Here is a 26,302-nt window from a genome sequence, read left to right as displayed (position 1 = left end):
ATGTTTGAATTAATGGGCTGGCCATCTTGCCTGGGCACATCCAGCCCTAGGCCAAAAAAATGGACACCTGGGATTGCTGCTTGGGTCAGACAACTTTCCCAAGGTCCAATCCAAACAAGCCCTCATAGTCTATAGTTTATTTTGAATGGAGTGAGTAAGTGGTTATGTTCACTTGTTATATATGGTGGGAGTTGCGATTATCTTGTAGCCTTTAGTATGTCTCCCACTCTTTCTTCTAATAGTTTATTTTGAATGGAGGGAGTAAGTGGTTATGCTCACTTGTTATATGTGGTGGGAGTTGAGATTATCTTGTAACCTTTAGTATGTCTCCTACTATTTCGTCTAACAGTTTATTTTGAATGGAGTAAGTGGTTGTGTTCACTTGTATGTGGTGCGAATTGCGGTTATCTTGTAGCCTTTAGTATGTCTCTTACTCTTTCTTCTAATAAAAATATGGCAAATCTTTTATCGTTCTTTCGAACAAAATAGAAGATTTAATTACTACCATCCCTGTTCTAAGTTACAGGTCATTTTGGCTTTTCTGGATACATAGCTTGTGTATGCACCTAAATATACTATATGTCTAGATATCTATCTCTAATAATAAAGAGGCAAAATTTTTGCCATGATTTTTTATGCCTTTCGTGTTTGTGCAGTTCACGTTTTACCTTGGTTTGCGTCTCCTCTCTCCGCAAAATTTCTGTCACTATTTTCTCACCGCCGATCAGGCCGCCGCCAGCAGGGTTCAGCTTGATATTGGGCGCCTCTGTTCGATGGTTTCGGGGAAAGGATGAGAAAAAGAAATAGAAGATAAGGAAGGGTTCCAGGTGGATAAGTGCAAGAAAGAAAGAAAGGTGGGATGGTCTAAATTGAATTTGAGAAACTCAAGGATTCCAGATATAAAAATGTAGCCCACACATCGGGCCTTTTGCTGCTGTGCTAGAATCGGGTGGTGTTGCATGTCAATGTCCGAAAAACGCCCTTAACTGAACATATGTTTCTTTTCCTAATTACATATCATATTTAGTTCATGGTTCTCGAAATTCAAATTCATATAGTTCGATGACAAGAAGCTCGAGATCGTAAAAGAAATATTTTCAGCTGCAATAATTTAAATGACATTGTGACTATAAGTGCACTGTTCGCTTGGCTAATAAGCCATGACTGAAAGTATTGTTGGTTGATTTGTCGTGAGAGAAAAATATTGTTCGTTGGCTGAGAAAGTATGGCTTATAAACCAAGCGAACAGGGCGAAGAACTTTGCTTGAGACCGTCCAAACTAAAAGGCCTTCAAGTAAGATGTGCGACAGTCCTTTTCGTAATTCTTGCATAGCATGACGACAAGATTCATGTTCCATGAAAAAAAAATCTTTCTCAAATATTAACTTTGTGCCATATTTACTTTTTGCAATATATTAGAGTTGAGTCACATATTTGAGAAAAATTATGATACCACTGCTTAGTTAATAGATTAATAGATTATAAGTTTGATATGTCTTTTCCTAGCAACACACCCTACTTTTCCTATCACTAGGTGAATGTCCTTGTGTTGCAACGTGAACACTTAATACCATGGTAACATATGTATGAGCGTGTGATATACTATTACCTAAAATAGATACTGTAATAGTAGTGGAAAATAATGTGCATGTAACTACTTCTATTGTTTAGAAGACTCTTTCTTATTATACTCACTCAGCTGCAAATGCAATCATCTTTTAGAATTATATTAATTAAAACTACTAGTCCATCAACTCGTGCTTTCGCACGGGGCAGAATCTTAGAGATAACATAAGCATTAGTTATTGTATAATGCCTCTGACTAATAAAAATTTATAATAAATGAATAATTACATGTTTTTTTCACTCTGTTCATTTTGTAACATAATAGAAACAAAAGATACTCTGTTATCTCTATCTAGTTGTGACAAACATATCATTACTAATCTGTATGTTTTTTCATCTATATCCATAGTTTTTTCCTTAAAATTTGTATGACACACCTATGTATTTGGTTAAAACATTATCTTAAACTACCGTGGCTTTTGTTGCAGCCCACATCTTATATCTGATGATGCTATGAATCTAAAATTTTGATTTTCTTAATTGTTACTAATTACTACATGTTTTTACCCTAAAGTTAAGTTGAAACTCTTCTTATATCTTATAACATTAACTTTTATAATTTCTAAAATAACAATTTTATGTCGTAAACTATACTCTTAAGTACTACAATGGCGTAAACAGACATTTAAAACATTTTCCACATCACCTACTAAAATCAATGGTTGAGCTTGAAGTGAAATTTAGAACAACCTAAAGAGGATATGAACATCTAAGTCATATAATGTTTTTTACACTAAAGTAATCCCCCATGTGGTCTGCACTAACCCCCACTTCTTATGATGTTAAATTTATTTCTCAAGAAATTATATGAAGGGTTATATTATCAATATATGTAAGGTTTTAGTTAAAATGTTTAAATATCTAAAGTGAAAACTTATATAAATTATATGTCACTCTTACCAATATAGGTAAAAACAATTTGCTAGTATTGTTAATATCTGAGTTGTTAAGAAAATGTTTTTCATGATTGCTGAAACACAACATATATATTTACAGCTCATGCATGCATGTGTGTACATAATCTGCATGATGACACAATATGTATGTTTATTTTATCAAATTCTAATATATTAATATTAGTATAGTTGGGTCACATAGAAACATATATGTTCTTCATGGTTAAATATTTTTTATAATCGAAGATGTTGATATAACTTAGTTGTAGATTCATGGGGATCTTTAGTTTTTAAAATAATAATACAATGTTAATTTTGATGTGGATTTAATAAGTTACGGTAAATTGTCTATCGTTATAGTAGGTAGGCAATTAGATGTAAATTTAGGTTTATGGGCTATGTTGTTTTACACAATTGCAAATGTGGGTATAGTTATTTAGAAAATAGAATAGATCCAATGAATATTATTATCTATGGTATTATGGTCTACTAAACTGATGGCCATACATTTTTGTCTTTTATGAAGTTTTAGGATTGATCGCTCTTCAGCATAACATATATTTCGTCGAAACCAGATCTTAAGTTATATAATTTCTTGTTACATCCCTTCCTATAACATCATGAACCAATATTTTAGCTTTCATCTTTTAATCTAGTTGTCGCAATTGTTTATCTATATGTAAAGTTACACTTCTAGTGCTTATTATATCTTTCATTCAATATTTTCCCTTTTAAATTTATTTTAAAAAGGACTTTGGGTTCCAGACTACTGTTTTAGTTCTTGCAATGACAAATAGATGTTTTAGCTTGTATTGTGGCACTTAAGTTGTTGAATTTGTTGGTCAAAAACTTTTGTGTATAATATTGTTTTTAAATATAGAATGCTCAAAAATAAATTATAAATATTGATATGACATAAATTTCATGTCTAAATGTATACATTTGTACAAATATATAAATGTTTGATTGGTCTACATCATAGCACATAGCATATGCTTATTTTTTTATTAAGAGTGTAGAAGTCCGTAATTTAGAAAGATATATGGCATATTTTTTAATTATTGGATTATTTTTCATGATATTTTCCATGATAGATAATATTAGTATTTGCATGTAGATTTGAGAGATATTTTTATTTATTCTTTATAGTGACAAACTTTGATTCAAAGGTGTTGTTTTATATTTTTTTCATAATGGCATATATGGGCATTCTAAATGCACAGGGGTTAGTGTACTTCATCTTTCATAAATGGTAGCTAGATGTGGATAATTTGTAAATGATATGAAAGATCATTTTATTTACCTTTCATAACGGAAGAGGTGGATAGTTTAATTATAAATTTAGAGCATTATTTTGGAACATCTCTCATAATGAAAGAGATAAACTTAGGGCCCGTTTGGATCCTTGGAATTAAATTCATTTTAATAATCATATTTTAGGCATAGATTAATTAAGCTAATATAGTTGTATATGGAATATATTTGTATATTTATTCTTAGGCATGTAAGGGACATACTTATATGTCGCATTTTTATTGTAGAGAATAGAGTTGAAGAGTGTGCTAAGTTAGAGAGTAGAATTATAACATAGTGATCTATAGAATTCATTTACATCTCCCGCCCTACGAATTTGAGATATGCTTATTTGTGAGCTTGAGAAAGTTATGGAATGTCAAATTTCAATCCAAATAGCATAATCCATTATGTAGATTTCGATTCCTCCAAAACGAAGGGATCCAAACGGCCCCTTAGAGTACTATTTTGAATCATCTTTCATAATGACAAACATGGATATTGTAGGTGTTAATTTGGGGGTTATTTTGAATTATCTTTCTGATGATGAACGTTGAAAACTTCTAGACGGACGACATATGGATTCTTAGTTCCGTATGCTTGACAAAATTGCCTTGTTGTTTAGACTGTCTGGCCTCTTTAGAGCGAGTATTATTTAATAGGTGGTTTCATATATTACCACATAATTTGAAGACAACCTAGCAGATTACGTGACAATGGTTGTATTTTGAGTTGTCATAGAGTAACTGTCACACCTAATTTTAAGGATAAAATTGAATGCACAAAACTCGTGTGTGCCTAGGAATCAATCACACACACAAGCTGACAAATTACATAAAGTATCATCACGGTGTCTCATACATCAGAGTTATAATAAAACTTAGTCTTATACATCACATCGAAAAAATAAAAAGATAATAAAACTCTCATGGGCGTCATCACAGGGAAGGTCAACTGGTTGACCACAAGCCTAATAATCCTCCGGAAAATCCTCATACCCGTTGTCATCTGTTACCCATCTAGAATTTTTATCCAAGTAAAGAAAATAAATAAGTGTAAGTACATTCCGTACTTAGCAAGCTAACATGGGGTTATGAAGCTCAAAAAGAATAGACTCTGGTTTACCGCAGTTAGCATTTTTAATAGGTCAAGCTTTTATTCTCAAGTATTATCAAGTTATGCTTAAGCTCCCATTTAATTCCCATAAGAACATATATCGGGGTCAAGTGTACCATATATCATCATTGAACAACTTTAAATGATCATCAACAAGTAACCAGTTATTCTGTGAGTTTTCCGGGCCGCTCGTAACCGTGAGCACGGCTGTTATAATAGTTTGTTACCCTCTGCAGAGGTGGTGCACATTCACCGCGAGTCGTGATCCCCATATGCCCGGATTAATTACTCCCCTATCACTACCAAGGTGAGCGGGCAGGGTACACTATGAAGCCATTTCATAGGTTTCCCTAACAAGTTAGGGCCGCTAGGTTTTCTTGGCAGGCAGATGTAGGGACCCCCCTTTCCTATGGCACAAATCCATCGCGGCTATACTCATAGGAACAGAGGCAGCCCTATACCCAAAGTGGCAAGCCCTATTTGCGCCAAAAAGGTAACCTCTAACCAGCTAGGAAAGGTCCTATTACTAAGCTAAAGTCAGAGCCATATGACTCTCCCGGTTGCACTGTCAGTCCCAGCTTTTGTCGACAGATAAGTCCTTATGGAGGGCCGGGAGCAACATGAACAAAGGTCATTTGCACTTTCGCCCTATGGAATAGTTGTTATAAGTCATGTTACTCACTTTGTTCCATAGTATCATTCATCAACATGTATGTCAAGTTCAGTTAGAGCACTAGCAATCTACCCATATGCATTTAACCCATAGGAGACAAGGAACAGGATAAACAATCACTAGGATGTCCTTATGGGTATCAAAATTAGACACATGCAAATGAGTAATTGATTAAAGTGAAATAGGACATCAAGGAAGGCCCATGTTATACTTGCCTTGGTTCACAAACTCGTGCTGGTCCTGCTGGTCGTCGAAGAGTTCTTGGTCTCCAACGTTTTCCTCACTGTCTGAACGCGACCAACACGACAACATACAACATTCCAAAAGCATTCATGCAAAGCAAACATTCCTATCATTAGAACAGTACACCAACAGTATTGAAAACAAGATGAAATATTTGTAAACATATTCTACGTCTCGCTACGATTACGTCAACGCGAAGTTCACGAAAATCAGAGCTAAATAGCGAAAGTTATGATTTAAACGGGTTTTCCTATAGCCATATATTTAATTAAATCTAATCATGAAATTAAAAAGTTTCCAACTTGACTAACAGTAGTTCTAACATGTAGCTTATGAAATTACGAAGCTAACGCGATTTGAATGGATCAATTCGGAGCTAAAACGACAATTTTATAAGCGAAATAGTTCAAATGGCATTTCTGTAAATACTGAAAACGTATTTTTGACTTAAACCGTGAAGTTTACGCTTTCCAAACGGGATTGCGCATTCGGGGAAATACGTTTTGGGCTGCGGGTTAGGACTTAGAAAAGTCCAGGGACTCTTTTGAAAAATAGCCACGCGAAGGGGTATCTTCCACTGGTGGCCGTTGATCTCACGATGGGCGGTTGAGATTAAACCGAGGAGGGAGAACAAGGGGGGGCTGGCTGGAATAGTGCTCCAGGCGGCCAGGCGCCATGGCCGGCGGCGAAGTCTCACCGGTGAGCTCGGTTAGGGGGGCCACGGTCCATGTAAAGCATATCCGAAAGCACCAGGAAGATGCGGAGGAGCAGGGGATCACGGCTAGGCCAAAAAGGTGACCGGAGGGGAAGGTTGAAGCGGCGGCCGCCATGGCCGACGGCCAAGAGCTTCCCAGCCACACAAGCCATCAAACGCCAAAGGAGAAAGTCGGGGAGAGAGAGGAGAGCACGGGGGTCTCACCGCGGGGAAGAAATGGGTCGGAGATGGCTCGGGGAAGGCGGGTCACGGCGGTTCCGATCTCGGCGGACGGCGGGGCTTTTCTGTGCGACGGCGGCGGCCTCCGAAGCGCGAGCGAGGGAGAAATTGGAGCGGGGAGCGAGAGAGAGACACGCGGGGGCTCGGCTTCGCTTAAAAAGAGGCCAGGCGCGGGGAGGGCGCTCCCACGACGCGAGGAGTGGGCGTGGAGCAGTTGCGGTCTTGACCGGCGCGGGTGCTGGAGGTTGGGGAAGGCACTGACGTGCGGGCCCTGACCGTCAGCGGGTGAGGCGCTGAAGAGGACGCGGCAGCAGTTGCTGCGGTGCTGGCGGGGCTGCTGGGCTGGCGAGGCGGCTGTTGCTGGGCCGCGCGAAGCTGGGCCGGCACGGTGCGCCAGCGGAAGGCCGAGCTGGGCTAGGGCTACGGTGAAGGTGAGAAGGCCTGCGGGCCGAATGAGGAAGGGAGGGGAGAGAAAGAAATTTCCTTTTTCTTTTTATAAATAAAATTTTCAAATCTCATTTTCAAGGTAAATTTGAATTCAATTCAAATTTTAGTCAAAGCTAATCACTACAAAAACAATGTGCAGCAGCATGAATGCCTCAACTTGTATCCATTCCTTATTATTTATTTTAATTTCACCAAAAAAATATTATTTTTCTATATTTGAATGCACACAAAATAACATAAATAAATTAAATTTACTATTTTAAAACAATGTAAATTTTAGGGTGTTACAGTAACCCTTAATTTTTCAATTTGTGCAAAAAAAAAAACAAAATGAATATTGTGGATTGCATGACAATAACGACTCATACAATAGTATAAATATAAAATTTTAGGTGATTATTTCGCGAAACATCGACCTCTTCTAGATCTCACCTTCTCTTTTTACTTCACGTCACAAAATCTTATATAGCATGAAATCAGACATGTAACAATTTATTTGCGCTTATTTATATATCAGCAGTCTGGCACACGTGTATATAGACTAATGGATTCTACTCGATGTTCTATTAATAGATTAACGTTGACCTCTATCTGATTTTTTATTAATAGATAACCAACTGTGAATGGGCACTGCGGATTTGATACTTCTTTACTATATTAAAGTATCAAACAGTAAATGTGATGAGTAGGCCCGATCAGATATATTTTATATTAGTTAATAACTATGGACGTCGTCGTCAGTACAATCTATCAAGAATTTTTTTTCTGTAGGGCCAAAATTGGTTTTTACCGGACATTGAGATTTCTATTTATTTAATTTATCTATAACTGTGGAGTTAGATATTTATTTAGAAAACTAAATAGATGCAATGGTTAGGCTTGTAAATACTAATTGTTGGGTTGATAGAACCTATTCAAAGTTTTATTAATAGATAGATTAACCTCTATTTGACTTTTTATTAGTAGATGGATAACCAACTGTGAATGGGCACTGTCGATCTGATTTTTTTAATAACATATTAACAAACCGTAAATGTACGAGCAGCCCGATAACATATTTTATTAGTTAAATAATTGTGAACGTTGTACAGCCTATCAAGATTTCTTTTTGCCGTAGGGCCAAAGTTGGCTTTGTCACCGGACATTGAGATTTTAAGATGTTTTTATCTATATAACTGTGCAGTTGATATTTATTTAGAAAACAAAATAGATTCAAGGGTTATGGGTAGTTAGAGTCTTTCTACTAACGGCTAGATGTTTTCGATTAACATGAGAATTTTTAGTATTTATATTTTTTCTAGCACGTAAGAATTAACGTGAAGCCTCCATTGGGGCCTCTAATTAGTAATAGTAAAATTTTAGTTTTAACCATATTTCTAGAAAAGAGTATAATTATTATGACACCAAATTAACATTATCGTGACACGTAGTTGCGGATGGGAGAGAAACACATACTCTGGATTTGAGCTGTAGTAATCAACTGTGGAAGATGAGTTACGGAGAAAGGTCAGGTGATCATTTGAGTTGAATCAAATCTATTGGCCTAGAGATACTATTGTTTCTTTTCTCACGTTGCAACATATGGGCATCTTTGTGTAACACCCTAAATTTTGAATTTTTGGAAATGGAGCTAAAATGATTTAATTTAGAATTTTGTGCTCATGAAAATATAGGAAAATAAAATTTTACATTAAATTAAAATTCATCATAAGGATTAGCAACATGTTTGAGCATACATGCCTTTGCATTTGATGTATTTGGTTGAGTGGTTTTGATTTAAAATTTAAAATAGTTAGAATTGCTTTTGCAAAAGAAATTAAAAATGGTTTTGAAGTAAAAGAAAAAGAAAATTTGAAAATAAAAGAATTTAAAAAGTTATAAAAAATATTTTTGAAAACTTACTAAAATTTGCTCACTTTTATTTAGAATTGAAAAGTATGTTCAAAACTTTATTTGAAGTTGCACTTGGTTTATATTTGAATTTGGTTTTTAAAACAAACTAGAAAAGGATTTTGAAAAAAGGAAAACCCTCTCTCCCTTTTGGCCTGTTGGCCGAGTTCTAGCGCGGCTGCCCACTCTCTCCTGTGCAGGCCCGTTTTCCCCTCTTGCGCACAGGCCCAGCTGCCGCTCCGGCTCCCGCTTTCCTCTTTTGCGTAGTCTGGCCTAGCTGGCCCGCTTCTCTCCCGCGCCTGCTCCTTCGCGCTGGCCCAGCCGAGCGCCTGGCCCAGCCGAAGCTGCCGCACCGTGCGTCCCCTTTCCTCTCTCTTGCGCCAACAGGTGGGGTCCGCCTGTCAGCTCTGCCCCTCTCCTTCCGCCCGTACCCGAGACGGACTCCGCCGCTGCCACGACTCCGCGCCGCTCACACCTCCTCCTATTGCCTTGCCTCCCAAGGCTCTCTTAAATAGCACCCGTCGAGCTCCGCCGCATGCCACCATCGCCTCGTTACTTCTCGAAATGCCGGGAGGAGCGAGCTGCCACAACGCTGCCTCACGCCAGAGAAGGCCATCGTGCATGTGAGCAACGGATCGAGAGCAAGCCTTCATGCATGCGAGGAAGACCACCAAGTTGACGCCGTTTTGCACATGCATGTACAAGTCAGCGATTAAGCGCTACAAAGCCAGCAGAGTTGGTGCACAATCCATCCTGCACGTCGATCTCCTATATCCCTTCGATCTATTTTTTTATGCTTAATCGTGTTCCTTCCTTTTGTCAATCAACTTCACTTCATCTCATGCAGCTGCAAATCGATCGCCCTGTCCTTGCTATTAGCAAGCTACATCGTGCAGCATGCAAACGAGCACCCTGATGAATATATGAAGGTCAGCCGCTCCATGCATTGATTCCTTTGCCCATGATGATAGTCATCTTTATCTTTAATCTATCGTTTGAACGTGAAGCACCAAAAATATCATTCTTGCTAAATAATCCTTTCTAAACCTTAAACTCTTGATATCTTTATCGTTTAGCTCCGATTTAGTTTGTTCTTGTTGCGTTAAGCTCGTGTCGATGTAATCGATTATTTAGCAGCGAAGTTGATCATGCCGCATGTTTCACTGTTTATAGATAAATATTAATTAATTTGATTAATGTACAGGCAACGAGTTTTTTTAACTTAAAAACAATATAGGTGTCACACTTCGACATTTTATATGCAAATATTTATATGGTTTAATTAATTACAGTCACCAATGTGTTTTATATTATAATAATTTGTTTAGCTCGAATCCAAGCCATATGCAGTTCGAGTAGGTGCTCTCTTTTATTTTGGCAAAGATAAAATCTAACTTGAATTATACGATAATATATGTTAGTAAAAGATAGCTAGATTAACTCAGTTTTCAAAATAAAATGTGATTTTGTGTAATCTGGATTAATATGCTTCACATGGTTTTGCTCAATTAAAATATATCAAGCTAGTAGTTGTCCTTTTCATTTTATAATATAAAACTCCCGGTAGTCGCTTCTTTTTCATCGTAGCTCCGATTAGTGTGCTTTTCGCGTTTGTGTGTTCGTAGTGAGACGTAGATTCGTTTTACAAACTTTTCATGTTGATTTTATGATTGGTGTACTGTTCTAATTTAGTTCTATTGTTTGCTTCGTGTATGATTGTATGGATGCTTGTGTGGTGCTTTATGATTTTGTCTAGTTGGTGAGATATACACGGTGATCAAGAAGAAGAAGAAGAACGTTGAAGATTAAAGCTTACCGAAGGATCGGTGTTTTAAGGCAAATATAGCATGGGATCTTCCTTGGTGTCCTATACACCTTTAATCATTTAATTCATACTGCATATGTCTACCTTTACTACCACTAAGGATTTTCTAGTACTTTGTACCTTGTGCCTTGATTCCTATGGAAAATTGCATTGGGTAGTTTGATGCTAGTGCTCAATTACAACCACGATCTTGTAACTTGACTAATAGTATATGCAATAAACATTAAAAGATGCTTTTTAGCAACATAGAACAAGGGGGCTAGAGCATTGGGCTATTTTATGGTGCTCTAGATTCCTTTCCCTAAGGACTTATCTGTAAGTGATCATTCGGGACGTACAGTACAGCTATGAGGGCTACATAGCTCTAGCTTTATCTCAGTATGAGGACCTTTTCTAGCTTGTTAGTGGTTACCTATATTGGCATAAGAATGGCTTAACGAATCAGGTATAGAGCGGCCTCTATCCCTATGTGTATAGGCTGCGTGTCAATGTGCCATCAGGAAGGGGGGCTCTATATCTGTTTATCGAGTGAATCTAATGGCCCTAACTTGTTAGACGAACCTTTGAAAGGCTTCATAGTGAACCCTGCCGACCTTCCTTGGTAGTGGGTCAAGAGGCTGATCACCTCGAGCAAAAGGGTAAATCACGACTCACAGTGAAAGTGTACATCCTCTGCAGAGTGTAAAACTAGTATATCAGCCGTGCTCATGGTCACGAGCGGCCTTGGAACCCTTATAGAATAGATGATGAACACTGATGATACTGATGATAAAGATGCTTACTAATGATTACTATTTATGCTATTCATTATTCATGTTTACCTGATCATGTGTTTATGGGCTTGTGAATAAATTTGTTGCCACCCGATTGCTAAAAGATGACTCATTAAAAGCTAATCGCAGTTAACCAGTGTCAGCCTTTTAAGCCTCATGAACCCCATGTTATATTTGTTGAGTATGACATGTACTTACGCTTGCTTTACTTTTTAAATCTTTAGAAAAATCCCGGATGGGTACCAGATTGCTAGAGTTTGGAGGAATTAGGCTTGTGATCAACCAGTCAGTTGTCCCTGTGGAAGTGGAGTCTTCACCTGAAGATCGGAGTTGTCTTTCCATTGTCTATACTCTGAGGTTATATTCTTTATACTAATACGATATTTATTTAAGCATTGTCTTTTGATATTACCCTTATTTGTAGCTATATATGAGATTTGACTTCTTGGGCTCACATATTGTGCGTATTTGGTTTTGTTCTTAAAACCGGATGCTACAAAGTGGTATCAGAGCAATGCTGACTGTAGGATGCAAGTCTAGTTAGAAATTAGCCGTCTTAAGGTTTTTAAATTGCTATAAAATCCTTATTCTATAAATCTTGATATTTTCCTCTCTACTATGTATCTATCCTTGATATTTATCTCCTCCTTGATGCTTATTTTAATGTCTTTGTTCTCATCTTAACCCCTTGGTTTGATATGCTTTTAGAATTGTTCCTCATCACCTTTTTACGTAATCTGAAGAAGAGTCTTAGGATTGTTACCCTAGTACAATGAGAGCGATAGTATCGCAAGTTGAGTCAATGATTGAATTGTGCATCTTTAGTGCTTGTTGAATTGTCATTATGTTTATGATTGTTTTGCATCTTTATAATGATTGCAATGATCTTGTTGGATGTTCCCACAATTTCATTTAGTTTATAGGCCTAAGGTATAAGGATCGGTGTAATAAATAGTTGGGTTATGGTTTTCTTCTGTTCTCTTGATCCTGTCTTTTCGGAGCAGTCTACACTTTTTGGTTTATATCTCTATTCTTGGACAACCAAAAATCATGAGAAAATTCTACACAATAGCACATTTCAATATCTTTCTCTGAGCGCAAGCATCAGCTTGATAGCTATTTTGGTTATCGAGATACAAAAATCACAAGACGATGCATCTGTGCTGTTTGGAATCTAGAGTAGTTTCTATTGTGCACTATTTTAGACCAAGTTAACTGCAGAATTTGGAAAAGTGTTCTATAAGGAAGTTGCGGAGAATTTTATAAGATTTCCAACGGTATAAGCTACAAATTCATTGGATTAACATAATAGGAGTTACAGCTATTTTACTACGCTGTTGTTTTTCATATCGCGAGGAATTCTAGATTTATTGTTCTTACCCATACATAAGAGTATCATTGGGATGACAGAACGTCTTGATATTAGTTAAATCATCTAGAAGGAGATGCAAGCTATACTTTGGTGTCTCCTAGTTTATCTTTTCTTAAGGGGGTAGCCAAGTTGAAGAATTTGCAAGATGAAGTATTCTACTTTTTAGTTTGCGCAGCAGAAGCGTGGTGGTACCCAAAGATGTGAGAGAAACTCAGAGTCTCAATGAGGTTTGATTAAAGGTTCAAGGGAGGTTTAACCAAGATCATTAGGATACTGATAATGCTACTAGAAGAGGTTTTAAGTTAGTTTGGATTAAGAAACTTTAGGTAAGTGTTTGAGGGAATCTAAGAAGAGGTTGAAGTAAAACCTAAGTATTAGCTTTGCTAGATCCAGACAAGAGCTTCATATCTACAAGGATACACCTTGTCAAGGTGTGGGATGTGTCCTTATACAAGAAGAAAAATGTAGTACCATGCTCATTAAGTCAACTAAGGAAGCGTGAGTTGAACTACCTAACATGCATCCGGAGTTATCCATTATGGAGCATGGAAGTACTGTCTTCTTAGAAGTAAAAGTGATATCTAGGAGGAACACAAGAATCTACAGGACATCTTCACTAAGTTGGTCTTGAGCTTGTGTTATCCTCGTTGGAATAAAATTGGTTATGACTTGGAAAAGTGCTATTACTTCAAGGAGCGAAGTCATGGCCAATGCCCTTAGCAACAAAGAATCATGCTAAGAAGGTTCGGGTGACACCAATGACTTAGAATTATATTCTAAGTTCGAGCAACTTAGTCGGAATCATTAATGTTTTAAAGATTGGTAGTAGAATTCCCTTCTGACCAAGAGAATCATCAAGCTTCGTTGGAAGGAGGATATTTTAAGAAAGAGAACTGGTATTAAAGTAAAGGTGGCCTAGTGATTGGAATTACCCGAGAGTTGTTTGGAGTACCTATCAGAATCTTAGAATTGATTTAAGTTACTTGGAGTAAGATTAATAGGTATGCAAAGTAAAGTGAATTCTTATCAAGACGATGGCACTACATGAGGGAGTAAAGAAGAATTCAAAGACAGAGTATTCTTATCTCCTAGTCGACGTCTTCCGAATCTCGGGGATGAGATTCATCTTAAGGCGGTAGAATTGTAACACCCTAAATTTTGAATTTTTTAAAATGGAGCTAAAATGATTTAATTTGGAATTTTGTGCTCATGAAAATATAGGAAAATAATTTTTTTATTAAATTAAAATTCATCATAAGGATTAGCAATATATTTGAGCATACATGCCTTTGCATTTGATGTATTTGGTTGAGTGGTTTTGATTTAAAATTTAAAATAGTTAGAATTGCTTTTGCAAAAGAAATTAAAAATGGTTTTGAAGTAAAAGAAAAAGAAAATTTGAAAATAAAAGAATTTAAAAAGTTGTAAAAATTATTTTTGAAAACTTACTAAAATTTGCTCACTTTTATTTAGAATTGAAAAGTATGTTCAAAACTTTATTTGAAGTTGCACTTGGTTTACATTTGAATTTGGTTTTTAAAACAAACTAGACAAGGATTTGGAAAAAAGGAAAACCCTCTCTCCTCCCCCTCTCTCCCTTTTGGCCTGTTGGCCCAGTTCCAGCGTCGGATGCCCACTCTCTCCTGTGCAGGCCTATTTTCCCCTCTTGCGCATAGGCCCACCTGCCACTCCTGCTCCCGCTTTCCTCTTTTGCGTAGTCTGGCCCAGCTGGCCTGCTTCTCTCCTGCGCCCGCTCCTTCGCGGCGGCCCAGCCGAAGCTGCCGCGCCGTGCGTCCCCTTTCCTCTCTCTTACGCCAACAGGTGGTGCCCGCCTGTCAGCTCCGCCCCTCTCCTTCCGCCCATACCCGAGATGGACTCTGCCGCTGCCACGACTCCACGCCGCTCACGCCTCCTCCTATTGCCTTGCCTCCCAAGCCACCGGCTCTCTTAAATAGCACCCGCCGAGCTCCACTGCATGCCACCATTGCCTCGTTACTTCTCGAAACGCCGGGAGGAGCGAGCTGCCGCAACGCTGCCTCACGCCAGAGAAGGCCATCGTGCATGTGAGCAACGGATCGAGAGCAAGCCTTCATGCATGCGAGGAAGACCACCAAGTTGACATCGTTTTGCACATGCACGTGCAAGTCAGCGATTAAGCGCTACAAAGCCAGCAGAGTAGGTGCACAATCCATCCTGCACGTCGATCTCCTATATCCCTTCGATCTATTTTTTTTATGCTTAATCGTGTTCCTTCCTTTTGTCAATCAACTTCACTCCATCTCATGCAGCTGCAAATCGATCGCCCTGTCCTTGCTACTAGCAAGCTACATCGTGCAGCATGCAAACGAGCACCCTGATGAATATATGAAGGTCAGCCGCTCCATGCATTGATTCCTTTGCCCATGATGATAGTCATCTTTATCTTTAATCTATCGTTTGAACGTGAAGCACCAAAAATATCATTCTTGCTAAATAATCCTTTCTAAACCTTAAACTCTTGATATCTTTATCGTTTAGCTCCGATTTAGTTTGTTCTTGTTGCGTTAAGCTCGTGTCGATGTAATCGATTATTTAGCAGCGAAGTTGATCATGCCGCATGTTTCACTGTTTATAGATAAACATTAATTAATTTGATTAATGTACAGGCAACGAATTTTTTTAACTTAAAAACAATATAGGTGTCACACTTCGACATTTTATATGCAAATATTTATATGGTTTAATTAATTACAGTCACCAATGTGTTTTATATTATAATAATTTGTTTAGCTCGAATCCAAGCCATATGTAGTTCGAGTAGGTGCTCTCTTTTATTTTGGCAAAGATAAAATCTAACTTGAATTATACGATAATATATGTTAGTAAAAGATGGCTAGATTAACTCAGTTTTCAAAATAAAATGTGATTTTGTGTAATCTGGATTAATATGCTTCACATGGTTTTGCTCAATTAAAATATATCAAGCTAGTAGTTGTCCTTTTCATTTTATAATATAAAACTCCCGGTAGTCGCTTCTTTTTCACCGTAGCTCCGATTAGTGTGCTTTTCGCGTCTGTGTGTTCGTAGTGAGACGTAGATTCGTTTTACAAACTTTTCATGTTGATTTTATGATTGGTGTACTATTCTAATTTAGTTCTATTGTTTGCTTCGTGTATGATTGTATGGATGCTTGTGTGGTGCTTTATGATTTCGTCCAATTGGTGAGATATACGCGGTGATCAAGAAGAAGAAGAAGAACGTTGAAGATTAAAGCTTACCGAAGGATCGGTGTTTTAAAGCAAGTATAGCATGGAATCTTCCTTGGTGTCCTATACACTTTTAATCATTTAATTCATACTGCATATGTCTACCTTTACTACCACTAAGGATTTCCTAGTACTTTATACCTTGTGCCTTGATTCCTATGGAAAATTGCATTGGGTAGTTTGATACTAGTGCTCAATTACAACCATGATCTTGTAACTTGACTAATGGTATATGCAATAAACATTAAAAGATGCTTTTTAGCAACATAGAACAAGGGGGCTAGAGCATTGGGTTATTTTATGGTGCTCTAGATTCCTCTTCCTAAGGACTTATCTGTAAGTGATCATCCAGGACTTACAGTACAGCTCTGAGGGCTACATGGCTCTGGCTTTATCTCAGTATGAGGACATTTTCTAGTTTGTTAGTGGTTATCTTTATTGGCGTAAGAATGGCTTGACGAATCAGGTATAGAGCGACCTCTGTCCCCATGTGTATAGGTTGCGTGTCAATGTGTCATCGGAAATGGGAACTCTATATCTGTTTGCTGAGTGAATCTAATGGCTCTAACTTATTAGACGAACCTTTGAAAGGCTTTATAGTGAACCCCGCCGACCTTCCTTGGTAGTGGGTCAAGAGGCTGATCACCTCGAACGAAAAGGTAAATCACGACTCACAGTGAAAGTGTACATCCTCTGCAGAGTGTAAAACTGGTATATCAGTCGTGCTCACAGTCACAAGCGGCCTTGAAACCCTTACGAAATAGATGATGAACACTGATGATACTGATGATAAAGATGCTTACTAATGATTACTGTTTATGCTATTTATTATTCATGTTTACCTGATCATGTGTTTATGGGCTTCCGAATAAACTTGTTGCCACCCGATTGCTAAAAGATGACTCATTAAAAGCTAATCGTATTTAACCAGTGTCAGCCTTTTGAGCCTCATGAACCCCATGTTATATTTATTGAGTACGACATGTACTTACGCTTGCTTTATTTTTTAAATTTTTGGAAAAATCCCGGATGGGTATCAGATTGCTAGAGTTTGGAAGAATTAGGCTTGTGATCAACCAGTCAGTTGTCCCTGTGGAAGTGGAGTCTTCACATGAAGATCGGAGTTGTCTTTCCGTTGTTTATACTCTGAGGTTATATTCTTTATACTGATACGCTATTTATTTAAGCATTGTCTTTTGATATTACCCTTATTTATGACTATATATGAGATTTGACTTTCTGGGCTCACATATGATGCGTATCTGGTTTTGTTCGTAAAACCAGGTGCTACACTTTGCTAGTATATATAATAAAAATTATGTACGTAGAGAAACAAAAACCACCTAAATATGCTATATATATCTAGGTATATAATAAATGAAAAATTAGTTTCATAGCCAAAAAAGAATGCCAGAATCGGAAAGTACCATAAAAAATTCATTGTACCGTAAAATGTCAATGAAAGTGTGTATACGTTCTATAATCTAGCACTCTTTCTTTCGTTGTTAACGTTGTTTGTTAGCATCAATCCGTAAGTCGCATCAATCTGCGCAGGCCGCCTGCAGTGGTGAGCCTCGTCCTAGGGAGCTCGGAGCTCAAGCCCGGCGCCTCTCCTTGCCTCGGACGCTGCCGCTGAGCACTCCACCATGGACATCCTCCGCCCGCCTTCGGCCACGAGCGAGCGCGAGATCACCGCGACGGACCTCCTCCCACGCGCTGCAAGTGGGGAGCCGAGGAGTGCGCGGATCCCGGGGGAGACCTGAATCCCCTGCCGCCGCCGTGACGCCGTCGCCTCAGCAGGGTACAGGTTCGTTCTCTTGTTCTAGATGCAAGCAGCAGATGGCCAATAGGGTTTGCTGCGTCCGTCTCACGATGGAGAAAATGTGCGTAGTTGAGGACGCCACGGCCGGTATCGCGATGCCATCTCCGTCTTCCCCGCCGGCATCTCTGTCTTCCCAGCGGCCCGCATCTCTGTCTTCCCAGCGGCGACACGCGCTCCTCCCTGCTCCTGCCCCCGGCGGTTCGGATGGCCGGTGCAGCCACGCCGCGCTCGAGTTCGCCCGCCGCGGTGAGTCTCCCGTGGAGTGATCTGCTTCATCTCCGAAGAGGTCGTACGCTCTGCTCCCTTTGCTTCCCTTTTCTTTTCCTCATTTCTTTGAGTCTGGGATTTTTTTAGTTCTCCGGAGTGACATGCGGCGCGGCGCGCCTGGCTAGCCTTAACAACACGCACCTTAACAAGACGCACACCATCACCTGGGAGGAGTTCAAGAAGAAGCAGGACGTACGCCCGCACTTTATTTGCAGTAAAAGATACTCATGTTTACAGCTTGCTTTCGTTCTTGTACTCCAATATTTAGTGTATCAACATGCTCCCGTAGCACTGACTACTGAGTCACTTGTCCTTGTGTTCGTGATACTAACTTGCTCATTGAAAGTCATGATCAAATTTTCTCTTGTTAGTTTATGTTCCGATAATGTTTTTTTGGTAGATATAATCTCAAATCATGAATTGTGAACTTTTGGATGAATATCTCAAATACACAGAGATACTTTATCTATAATATCTCGAATGCACAGATGCTTTATCTATAATGTGCTTATAAGAATGAACAAGTTCCTTGCAAAACTGAATAAATTAGACTAGAAATCTAAGCAAAAACTGAATGCACAGATGTCAATCCTTCGAGCTCCACCCAAATGGTATCGAGGGTTAAAAGTTTGATTGTATGGAAGAACTGACTGAAGGCGGGGATGCATTGCTTCCGGTGGACAGGAGCCGGAGGCATGCGGTTGCGGCTCTGGAGTGTGGCAACGGTGGTGTGGGAAGCGAGAGCGCAAGGTGGCGACGGCGAGGGCGCTCCTGCACGGCAGAAGAGCAGCGACGACGAGGGTAGTGCTGCACGACAGAAGAGCAGCGACGGTGAGGGGAATGCCTCAATGCATGGTAAGTATTTTGAGGCCTCAGATGTTCATATATTTTTTTCTTTTTTTGCAATTTGCAAATGTTTGTGTACATAGCTTGGACCTATCAGATTTGATGGTGTACAAAGCGAGATCGTAGGTTCACTTCAGAGAATTCTTGGTAGTTTGCTTGTGCTTGCTTTACTATTTCAATCTAAAGATCTGGCTTGGTTTATTTTCTTACCATGTGGGTTCCTTTTTATATCAGGATCAGTTTGGGCCTTACTTGGGAGATGTTGAATGTCACTGGTACCTTTCAAAGGTATGGTTTCTCAACTGGAAATAATTGTATATTTAATGTGTTAAGAGTTTTAAGGCATATAAATAATAAATATTTGTAGATAACTACAATTCTGTAATTAGTAAATTTCAAACTCCAGAATCAAAAAGATGACAATTTTTGTATGCTACAATCTGAAGACTCTTGAAAGTTGTACTAATGTTTGATCCATTCATCTGCATTCTACAGAGTATCACTAAATCAACTGGGAGGACAGGGACTATGGCTGTTTAGCCCAAGGAACTAATCCATTCAAACAGGTTGCCTATTGTCAATTCAGAAAATGATATATGTCCATCTTTATCTACTGATGAAATCAATTGGCCAACTGTATTGAATAGCCTCTGTTTTGTGTAAATGAGTAAAGCTAACTTGTACTACTTGCCAAAAAACTTTGTTTCATGAAGAGAAAACATTTGATATGGATAGAGTTAGAAATTAAAGTTTCAGGTGCAAGAGTCAGATAGTGATTTGATGACATTTGTTTATTATGATTGTACATAAAACTGCACTGAATTGACTGAGCATGGCAAATTTTTAATATTGTGATAACCTTACAGCCTCCATCTTTAATAGGTCCATGGGAAATGCTAAGTCTTATGCATCAAGCTGTCGTTTGGTTGTTTTAATTTGCATGTTTGGATGTTGCCACAGGGATTTTAAGACAAAATTACTTAACAGGGACGGAAGCAGTTTTCCCTTCAGGAGGAAGAAGGGGATGGGGAGGGTGAGGTTGACGGGCGGGGCCCGTCGGCAGTGGCATTCATTATGCGTACCTTTAATAGTTAGTCGTCATAAAAGCTATATTGTCATATTCCTTGATTAAACTGACATAGGTCGTTTGTGTTCAGGGGTGCTGGCTATGTGCCTATGTCAATGGAGCTTCATATTTTGCAACATCTCTCTGATGTTGTTGTTTAGATTAATCATGTTCTGAAACTGTACAACCTTATACTGTATCATATTCTGGTGAGTAACTCTTCTGTTTTCAGCTATCTTGCTTCTTCAACTATTAAGGCAGAGTCACAATGAGCGACCAAACTAATGAAAAATGTCCACTTTGCTTGAACAAGATGGATTTGACAGATAAACAACTGAAGCCATGTAAATGTGTCTTTACTGCTTGAGTACCATCGCGGTGTACAGACAATTTGTTTTATGTTTTTCCATGGTCTTTATTTATTTGGATGTAGTTCATATCTTATCTCTTAATATGAATCCTGCACCCAAACCGCGGGCACCCGCTAGGGCCACGTCACCCGTTAACTGGCAAACCGTTGGATCCGGCGGAAACACGATATGGACCATTGGATCGGGCTCGTCGCGGGTCTCCAACCCATTAAGTCATGAACCCAGAAGGTCACGATTGTTCGCGAACCCGCTCGGCAGACAACCCGTCCCCGGCGTCGGCACGTCTCCCTCCTGCCGCTGCTCCATCATCCCCTGCCCCTCCTCCCTTCTCCCCCGCAGGCACTAAGGCACAGGTTGAGCACGGCGCCGGCATGTCTCCCTCCTCCTGCTGCTCCATCGTTTCCTGCACCTCCTCCCTTCTCCCCCGCAGGCACTGAGGCACGGGTTGAGCAGGCAACGCCGACAGCACTTGGAGCGGGCAAATCGAGTGGGGCGCGGGCGGAGAATGGAGCGTGGGGCAGCGGCGCAAGCGCCGGCTAAATGGCGGCGCGAGACACGTCGACCTCGCCCGGCCATCCAGCCACTGCCGCTGCACCCCCGCCTGGCCAGCGAGCTGCACGATGGTGACGGCGCCACGCACGCCCGCCCCCTCCGCTTCTCCCTGGCTTTCTCCCTTGCGCCCTCGCCTCCTGCATGCCCGCACTGCCTCTAGTCGGCGGCGTGTCCGCTCCAGGTCGGCCAGCGTCACCGCGCTAACGCCCGCCCTTCCTCTCCTCCCCCGGCCCGGCGCGTCGCGGCGTGGCAGGCTGCGCCGCCGAACCTCCACGGCGTGTGCGAAGCTTCGCACGGGCGAGCACAGACCTGGCGGCGCAACGGTGCAGGCGGCACTATGCGCTGGTCGCTACCACCACTTCAGTGGCCGTCGATTTCGTGGGTTCGTCTTCGTCTTTGCCTGTGTCTGCCCTGCCATCGTCTCTTCCCTGCGTTCTCCTTCCTCTCCATCACTCCATGGTCTCCAACTGCTATCTCCTCAGCCCTTGCTGTTCTGTGCCATTGCAGTGCTCGATGAAATGTCCAAAAGGAGTATGCTTGCTAATACTGGTTGCTATGCTAATACTGCCTACCCATGTTTGTAGGCTTCTGCCACCATGACCTTGACCTGCGCCACGTATCCCGTCCGACGCCGTTCTTTGAGTGTAAGTGAATCAATAGCTTCTCTCTCAGTTGCCTTTAATTTAGTGATTCCGAGTTTCTAGCCATTCTTCGCAATGCTGATTACTGTTTCATTTCGATTAAATAGTATTTTTACTATCTTTGTCAGATATGAATTCTTTTCCCAATTCATAGAGCAAACATTCCATAATCTTAGCAGCATATTATTATATTAGTTTCTTGGTGTTGGCACCATTCCATCAATTTTTGGGTGTTCCTGAATCCTCTGATGCAGGAGACGCCGACAAATCACTTGGCCTTGCACAGCCGCTTAAATTGTAAAGGTCGGAGTGAGGCGAATGACAGTGATTATAGGTAAAAAAATAGCATGCCACATACATATTTACTGGACAAATATTTATTGGAATTATCCCTTAATTAACATTCCACAAGGAGACCAGTCCATCTTTAGTTCTTCACAAGCATCGCGTGGACTCACATACTTATCTACCATATACACATATTTCATTGCTTACTTTTGTATTTATATGCTTGGTTCTATATACGGTGCAGGCTCAGTGAGCTTGTTCTACAACTCCTGGATGTCATATGTGATAATATGCAAGATTATACCTCAAAGAAGGTAGGAAATAAAGAACTATTTTTTTTAGAATTTGCACTTAACAATATGTTATTGATGCCGCATCCCTTCTGTATGTACCGAGCATTATAAACATGTCATAACAATGAACTGGGTTTTCCCTGTTTACTGTATATGCCTCACATACTTTGAATATGCTAAGCATTTAGCCACCTAACATATTTTTTTATGCAGTTGGAATGAGGCAAAAAAAAGGATGGGTTAAAGTAACATACTGGAATAGCTTCGAAACTGGTAATTTGTACCAACTTTTTGCCTCCTGTTTACTCTTCTGATGGGCTGTTAGTATATTCAAACTGAGAGGCCGAAGTGCAATGTCAATTCATAATTTACGTCACAAAAATAGGCTTACTGCTGACAATTCAGATTCAGTGATGTGAACACATAATCTTCAAGGATAGTACAAAAAGATCCAACACAAGGAAATGAACTTGCATTTTCTTATGCTAAATCACAATGCTGAATGCTTGCGAAGAAGAGAACAGGAACTGCCTTTGGATTTTTTTGCTTCGCTGTAATACAGCATTTATCTGTACAACGATTGTTCCTAAATATCTAACATCTCCCAGCGAGAACAGGTATGTGGCAACCATGGTAGCAGGCGCTTGCCGACTGGCACCAGTACGTTCCGCCTAGCTCGGTCCCCGGACTCGCTCCGGTCGGCTGCCCGCTGTGGTGCCGCTATCTTCACCTCAGAGTTCTTGCTTCGTCTCCTTGGAGAGTCCTGCAATAATCTATTTTCCAAAACCTTTTATAGTTCCTCGATCTGCATTTCCATTAACAGTTAAGTACACAGCTTAGGTATTTAGTTATATCAGTTAGATAGTTCAGTTTGTTGTACAAATGGCTAGAAACCAGGTGCAGATTAGTTTCCATATGCAAAATCAAAAAATTTCATTTTCTTATTATTGTGGTACTAATGCCCTTTGTGCTTTACATGTCATCATGTGCTAAAAAAGCATTGCTTGTTACTATACTATTCATATATTCATATTCAGTCAAGTTCTTAGGACCCTACTATTCAAACTGAAATGTCAGAGCATCAGGCAATTCGTTATGCACCTGCTTGCTGTATATTAAACAAATCAGTTCTTTGTATGTATAATTACCTCCTAACCTGCTGTATCTCATTTATAATTTTTTTTAAAAAAATAATTTGATTGCATTTCAATCATATTATACTTCATTACCATTTTTTTTGTTATTTTTAATCTGTATACTGGGTGGTTCGTTTCTAGAACTAGAACCAGGCCAAATATTTTTTTTTTCACGAACGTGCCATGTACCACGTATTTAGCTCCAAGAAGGTGTCGCAGGTACTATCCAAACTGAACAAACCTGTGTATGGGTAAAATATAGTGCTCAAAACACTTGTACTGTGCTCTTCTATGCAGCACTCTTTATCTGAGATGGGCATTACTTCTATCCAATTTTTTGAGCGAATATGGCAGGAGTTCTGTCGTTTTATTAAGTTGAAAGCAAAGGTAGATATTTACAATGAATTGAGAGTTATTGACTTCCTACACTACCCTGCTAAAAACGACGACAAAAGTAAATCACAAAATTTCCATTGACTTTCACGGTTTCATCTACATATGTTTCTGTATATAATAATAGAATTTGTAGGTGCCTCCAAGAAGCCAATGAAGGTACATGTACTAGGAGCCTGGAATGTTCTTTTTCTATCTTCCTAATTTCTCATTCAGATTGAAGCCTGGCTTAGTGGCAGTCTAAATTTCTGACTATAGTACAGCAAAATGTCATATAGTAGTGCGAGGAAAATCATAAGTAATCCCAAAATGAGTATGGCAATTCCACCATCCACCATTGTACAAAGTGTGTCATTTTAACCCTTGATTGTCAAGTGGGTAATTCTAGAAAAACAGTGGAATTGCTTTGGAAATCTAATCCTTCATCTTGCTATGTTTAGCTACTTTGGTAATTATAATATATAACCTTTATGCAGTGTGCTATTTCGCACCATCGTGCAATTTATTGTTAAATCCATGATTTTTTATGATAAAAATAATTTTTATTTTGTATTTATTTGGAGCTCATTTTCCATTTGAGATCTGTTTTTTATTATTATTGACAATAAAGAGCAAAGGCGAACTATCAGCACGGGATGTAGCACCAAAGGCACAACATAGCTTATCAGTGATGACCTCTCAACCTTTTGCTTTAAGTTATTATGATGGACTCCAATAACTGGACGATCTAGTAGGGCGCGGCAAAGCCACTCCTGGGTTTCTAGTGTTTGCTAAGACTCTTCTCAATAATTGTAAAACTACATTATCATAAAGTAATTATTCTATATGATTATATTTTCATTTCTCATACTAAAAAAATGGGTAATAAACACCTGGAGTTATGTGTTCTCTTCATGGTTTGTGAACCTCATTTTGTGTTTTTCGACAATGGGAAAGACCAAGAGATGTCAGTATTGCTCTTGTTTAGTAAATACTAATGCAGTATGTTGTGCCTGCGGTGGAGGCCTATTTGCTTGGTTACAAGGCCAAAGGGATTTTTTCCTTTTCTTTTAGGGACAAAGGAGGGGGTTTAAGGAGTTAAACTCCAAATAAGACCGAAACAAAACTCATGCATCTAAAATAAAATGAAGCGCACCAAATTAATTTTGAAATATGCCTTTGAAAGGGATGTGGTTAAATGTTGAATTCGAGAGTGGCGCGAATTCAACCAAATTTTAGTTTGCATGGAAAATGATTTTATTTTGAAGACTTCTCGTCATGGAGATGACTTGGTCAATAGCGTGACAAGAGATTTTATTGTCTTTTGGTTGTTTTGATGTGTATGTACAAAATGTTGTTGTAGCGTTAGCTTTTATTACTTGTTTCCTATATATTATTCTAATCGCTACCATGTTTGCCACATCAAAGATTTCTTCCTGCCAATATAAAATATTATCTTAGCCACATCATGGAAAGGCTATACAGTAGAGTTTGTGAGCCTGCGACGACGCGCTCTCCGTGACTTTGCTTTTTGGATTAAATGTCACTTTAACGTCGGTATTTAATTTCACAATATTGTTATCTTATCGTGTGATCCGTATGTTTTTAGTACAAAAGTTTAGTTGTCCTGTAGCTAAAGTTCTAAAAAGCGATATTAAGCGGCTGCTTAAGCACGCTGAAGCGCTACGCGGGAGGCTGCCGCTTCGCTTCGGGCCATAAGTGGCCCCTAAGCGGCACCGGCGCTTCAGCAGACGCGGACGCGCGCGGAAGCCGCTGAGGCGGAGAAAGGCACCGCAGAAGCCCTGCTCTGCGGCCGCTCAGCGAGCCAGCGACCGGGTGAGAAAGGTAGCGCGGGAGATGAATGTGCGCGCCGTGCGGAAGTTCCAATCGGGCGCGCGCTGTGCATGTAAAGAAAATAGACCCTAGGCCCATTTACTTTGGATTTTGGTGTTTGATGACCAACACAACTAAATTGGACTAATGAATTTGCAAGTGATTGTTTTGTAGTTCAATAGGGTGCAAGACATGACTTGGACAAAGGCGACATGAAGATCCGATGATCTACACCATAAGCAAGTCCTTAGAAGCACAAGAGAAGACCCAAGATATCAAGCAAAGTCCAAGCACAAAGAAAGGAACCAAGCCGTACGTAAGATCGTGAAGAAACAAGCTCACAGAGGTGATCGGACGCTGGCGGAAAGTGACCGGACACTCCGATCAAGAGGCTCGGCAACAGCATGGCGTCAGCAGCAGCGACTGAACACTGGACCGAATGCTGGCGGAAAATCGACCGGACGCAAAAACTACAACATCCG

The 26,302-nt window shown here is 39.7% G+C and overlaps 1 protein-coding gene across 1 annotated transcript; it reads left to right on the top strand.

Moving 5' to 3' along the window:
- The first annotated feature begins 18,205 nt into the window (after positions 1-18,205).
- Positions 18,206-24,839, top strand: LOC136535115 (uncharacterized). The gene is made up of 11 exons (XM_066527434.1): positions 18,206-18,353; positions 18,419-18,441; positions 18,510-18,614; positions 19,107-19,277; positions 19,503-19,556; positions 19,764-20,543; positions 21,842-21,901; positions 22,153-22,232; positions 22,431-22,500; positions 22,693-22,752; positions 23,088-24,839. The coding sequence occupies exons 1-6, from the start codon at positions 18,206-18,208 to the stop codon at positions 19,806-19,808; spliced, it is 546 nt and encodes a 181-aa protein (XP_066383531.1). The 3' UTR covers positions 19,809-20,543; positions 21,842-21,901; positions 22,153-22,232; positions 22,431-22,500; positions 22,693-22,752; positions 23,088-24,839.
- Positions 24,840-26,302: the final 1,463 nt, after the last annotated feature.

The sequence above is a fragment of the Miscanthus floridulus genome, unplaced genomic scaffold (assembly GCF_019320115.1).
Source record: "Miscanthus floridulus cultivar M001 unplaced genomic scaffold, ASM1932011v1 os_2551_2_3, whole genome shotgun sequence".
Lineage (NCBI taxonomy): Eukaryota > Viridiplantae > Streptophyta > Magnoliopsida > Poales > Poaceae > Miscanthus > Miscanthus floridulus.
This window is presented reverse-complemented; position numbering and strand designations above follow the sequence as displayed.

What these genes read in the sequence shown, in the direction of transcription:
- LOC136535115 (XM_066527434.1), top strand. Translation starts at nt 18,206, where the DNA reads ATGGAGAAAATGTGCGTAGTTGAGGACGCCACGGCCGGTATCGCGATG. An exon ending in CCCTGCTCCTGCCCCCGGCG is followed by an intron (nt 18,354 to 18,418) that starts GTTCGGATGGCC and finishes TCTCCCGTGGAG; the next exon opens with TGATCTGCTTCATCTCCGAA. An exon ending in TCTGCTTCATCTCCGAAGAG is followed by an intron (nt 18,442 to 18,509) that starts GTCGTACGCTCT and finishes GGATTTTTTTAG; the next exon opens with TTCTCCGGAGTGACATGCGG.